Genomic DNA, 4,763 nt, shown 5'->3' on the forward strand with positions numbered 1-4,763 from the left:
TATGTATGTCTCTTTCTCTGTTTTCACTTTCGATATGAAGAACATTTTTGTGGATGAAAATTCTGAGAAGTTTGAGGCATGATGTTTATGCTCTTTTTCTTAGTCTAAACAAAGTTGGATGAGTGAGACCTATCGAGTGTGAGTCACCAGGGGTCCAGGGTGTTGTATCCCTTTGTCATTTAGTTAGTTCCTCTAAGGAATTGGTACAGGGGGCCTATTCTCGAAATATTTTCGTGCGCGGAAGTGGCTTCGTAGACGAATTGCGTATAGGAATCATATAGGCGTTCCGTCAACGGAGTCGATTCCGCGCACGGAAATATTTCGAGAATAGGCCCCCAGAGCGGATGTGTCTTTCGAGCGTATAAAATAAAAGAAAGTTTTTCACTTATTTGCCAAATTTAATTATTCAAATACCCCATTTCCAAAAGTATTAATTTCTATTTGTAACATACACGGAGAGAATTAAATAGTAAACATCATGGCAACAGGAGAGATTACTATGGTATCGTAGGGAAAGGGTTTCCAAATATCCCTACATACTAATCCTTACTATGTCCCATGGTAATAGTTACATAGGAATGCCTACGAAGTACATAGAAATGGTTACCATGCGAATGGAAAATGGTCCTACGAACATAGGAAGTATCTCTAAAATAATCAGTTGAAATTCGTGATTGCCTCTTGATGCGTTTGTAAATTCAAGAAGCTTGAGGCTTAAACTCTCTAAAAAAATTAAACAAATTAAACTTTTATTTGAAATTTTCATATCAAATTCTAGAATGTTTTTGGTGGAAATTTATATATTTATTTAAATAACAAATCTTCAATTGAATGGAATAAATAGTGCATTCATCACAAGTAGATAATCAATTAGAAATAAATAAATAAATTATTTGATTCAAATAGAAAATTATTACACATCAATAAATTCTTTGCCTTCGCCATCTAAACAATGATTCCATTACTAACTAATAAAGTCTTTACTTCTATGAAGAAAGCATTAATTACATTCATTAAATTATTCGTTTGATATGAGTAAAAATGCAACTGCAAGTTGAATTTAGGTTGTAATGGGATTTATTAGGAGATAATGGTAATAATTAATGATATTTCTGTGTCTAACATTGATCTACTCATGTTTCATTCTTTGAGGGTATTTAATTATTTAGAATAATTTCATTATGCGTTATAGAACATTTTACGTTACATGAGGAGCTCTACTATGTTATATAGTACTATATGGCGGCTGTACTACACTACGCCTGTACTACAGTACTATGTTACATAGTAGTAGTAGTAGGTTTTACTATGTTAATATAGTAACACTTACTATCTAACATAGTAGAGATTACTATACTTTTATAGCAATAATTACATAGTAATTATATAGTAGGTACTATGAGTATAGTAATAATTACTATATAATTACTATGTGATTATTGCTATGTTCATAGTACCTATTACCAGTGAGGAGCGTACTATGCCCCATAGTCACCATTACGATGTTGCATAGTAGCCATTGCCATAGTAGTCCATAGTAATACTTACAAAACTTCGATCACGTTTACTATATGCGAATTCCGACATAGTAATCTTTCCTATTTTATTTTCTCCGTGTATCATTCATATCTTAGTGAAATTTTTTCGTGTCGAAAATACATGTATTCAATTGTATAAAATGAAATGAAGAATAGGAAAATGAAAACCATAAAAATTAGGTCATAAAAAAATCCTGCACCAATAAGCTGTAATATATGGTTTCTAAGTACTTAAAATTTTTTTGAAATTTCATGGATAATATGATAGTAATTCTCATAAGAGGGACATTTAATTGGATTTAGGGGAAAAACGGTTAGGAAATTTCTAGTTTCAGGTAGAATTCAAGGAATTTCATGAGTTTTAAGTGGGAGTGAGATGGAAATTTCACAACTTGATTGAATCTTCAGTGAAACATAAATATTCAGAAACAAAATGACATGAATTTTCAATTTTTCCCTGAATTTTCCCGATTTTTCTGAATTTTCCTGGAATAATTGAACTGAAAAATCAAGTATTTTATTGATTTTTAGATCATTTGAACATAAAATCAATGGATTTCCTGAAATTTCAGCGGAACACAATGAAAATTTCCGAAATTTGGCACGGAAAATTCAGCCGAAAATGTTGAACAGTGGACATCGAAACCGTAACTAAAATTTCTGGTTTCCCCTTATCATAGAAAGAATAAAACGCTTGTGGTGCTGGGACATAATCACTGAAGACAATAATGCAAGTTTTGTTTGCGTATTTGTTATTCAAACTGTTGTATCTCTTCCTATCAATAACATCTTTGTATTCTAGTGAAGTTTTTTTGTACCGAAAATACATGTGTGAATCATTCAAATACGAGTTTTATTCTTAGAACTTTTTCTGTGGAATATTCCCCTTCCAGCTGGCTTCTAAAGGCCTGCTTATCAACGCCAGGGTCAATGTTTAGACGATACAAATTTCTGTCGCTGTATCTAGTTAGAGATCATGACGTGTGCAGTTTCAACTTCCTTTGTTAGTTACGAATGCAATCGGAATCGGTGAAGTCGTCTATTGTCGAGACTTACATCAATTATCGATATTTTTCTTTTTCACAGATTGATAGAATTCGTTCATAGTTAATAAACAGCTTCGTTTGGGTGTCTCCAAATCCATTTTTTAACGAAAAAAATTGTGAATTTGTCTAAACTTTTATATCTTAGCTAAATCATTCGTCAACTATTAAAACCATTTATTCGATCATATTCGACTCTACCACTCCTTGATAATGGATAAAACTTGTTAAGAGTGAATGCACAGTGTTATCAGCTCCGATTAGGAATAATGAGTTGAAACAGAAGTGTTTGATATTATTTGAACATATAAAAGAAGTAGATACCGCGAACGGAAGTGTGACAGTGGCCGATGCACCTGGAGAAGCCGGAGAAGGCTCGATGTAATAGACGGCGACGGTAGAGGTCAGTTTCTAGCTAATGAAACAGTAGAGGCAGGAGAAAAAACTTTGGAATATGTTAGCAAAGGCTAGCTGCAGTTGTTGTGCAACCGTCGCGAGGTGTTAATGTTACGGGGGAAAATGGAGTGACACACGTGCTCTTCAGGTGATATCGTTGGAACTGAGATGAAGGGGTTTTTGGTGAGTTATTGAGTTTGATAAGGCCGTACGATAAGAGTTCAAAGTAACGGAGCGGACGGTGTCGATAATATTATGAGGTTTCGTTGATCTTATCATGTACTAATTTAATATTGTTGAGTATTTACCCTTTTTCTCCATCAACCAACTTCATGTACGATCGTCTCTTTGTCGATCTTCATTCTTTTATCTTAGCTCTTAGTCCGCGGACGTGTCATTTCTTCGTGTATCTTTTATTAATTATTCTTTTCGCTCCATTTTATTTAATCAACGAATTTATTATTTAAACGGTGTCGTATTTTAGAATATGTTGCTGTCGTCAAGTGCAGAAAAGAAAACAAAACGATATATCCTTTATCCTTCCTCCGATTTATCCTTTTGAATTAAGGATATCCGAATATTGGATATTTTTTCGCCGGTGAAATGCTTTTCTACTTTTGCAGTCAAATATATAAAAAAATTAGTTCTGCTGAAAAACTATCAATGAACAGAAATAATTTCAGTGAAGATGAGGGAACCTTAATTATTCTCAGCACGGAGAGAAATCTTGAGTAAAAATTACGGAACAATTCACGTAATCCATAACGGGGATCCCGAGTCGAGGATTTGGTTCTGATTGGACGTACACAGGTCTTTCAAGATCTCTTCAGATCTAGATTGACCTGGTAAGTCCTAATCAGTTCTGCGACGTACTTTTCCGCAGACCTTTCGAATCCTCAGTTCTTTTCGGCCCTGAGAAGTCCTCCTCTATACTACCGAGACCTCGGGACTTCACGAGGAGTCCCGGGGGTGGAGGGGAAGGCATGTATGTGGACGGTTGAAATTTGTAGCCAACGAAGAAAGAGGGTTGCAGAATATATTTCAGCCACCCTCATCTCTCCGTTTGCAGGCGGTGTTTGAATAAAAAATAGTGAACGTTGATTCTGTATTTATTGACCCCCTAATGCCAATGAAACCCTCGGAGGTGACAGAAAAGACGAAAAAAAAATTTTCATTTCCACGTGGGTCAAGAGTCAGCGTGAATGTCAATTTTCGCCAAAAATTGAATTTTTTCGCCAAGTGAAGGTTGATTCTGTATTTCCTAACAATTCTGATGCCAATGAAACCCCCGCAGGCGCGACACATGTCAAAATAAAAAAATTTTTTTTTCACCCGAAGCCAGAGGGTCAGATCTTGGATTTTTCCAGGGGGAAAGTCGACTTTCGCCAAAATCGATTTTTTTAGCCGGGTGAACGTTGATTCCAACTATTTGAGCGACGGGCTATTCAGAACTCTCAAAAGTATGTGGAAAAAGTAAAAACAGAAAAAAAAAATTTTAAGATTTTCAAAGGGTCAGATTTTCCGTTTTCCAGGGGGGAAAGTCGACTTTCGCCAAAATCGAATTTTTTAGCCGGGTGAACGTTGATTCCAACTATTTAAGCGACGGGCTATTCAGAACTCTCAAAACTATGTGGAAAAAGTAAAAAGAGAAAAAAAAAATTTTTTTAGATTTTCAAAGGGTCAGATTTTCCGTTTTCCAAGGGGAAAGTCGACTTTCGTCAAAATCGAAATTTCTAGCTGGGTGAACGTTGATTCCAACTATTTGAGCGACGGGCTATTCAGAACT

General features: G+C 35.1%; 1 protein-coding gene across 1 annotated transcript in view; it reads left to right on the forward strand.

The window, feature by feature from the left end:
• Positions 1-2,572: 2,572 nt before the first annotated feature.
• The window catches only part of LOC107035709 (mitochondrial amidoxime-reducing component 1), a 7,852-nt gene continuing 5,661 nt past the window's right edge, over positions 2,573-4,763 (forward strand). Inside the window, exon 1 of the mRNA XM_015253264.1 lies at positions 2,573-3,160. Coding sequence (XP_015108750.1) covers positions 3,146-3,160 — 15 coding nt within the window. The 5' untranslated portion in view covers positions 2,573-3,145. The remainder of the gene's footprint in view (positions 3,161-4,763) is intronic.

This window comes from Diachasma alloeum, unplaced genomic scaffold (assembly GCF_001412515.2).
Source record: "Diachasma alloeum isolate Michigan unplaced genomic scaffold, Dall2.0 Dall_scaffold_00200, whole genome shotgun sequence".
Classification (NCBI taxonomy): Eukaryota; Metazoa; Arthropoda; class Insecta; order Hymenoptera; family Braconidae; genus Diachasma; species Diachasma alloeum.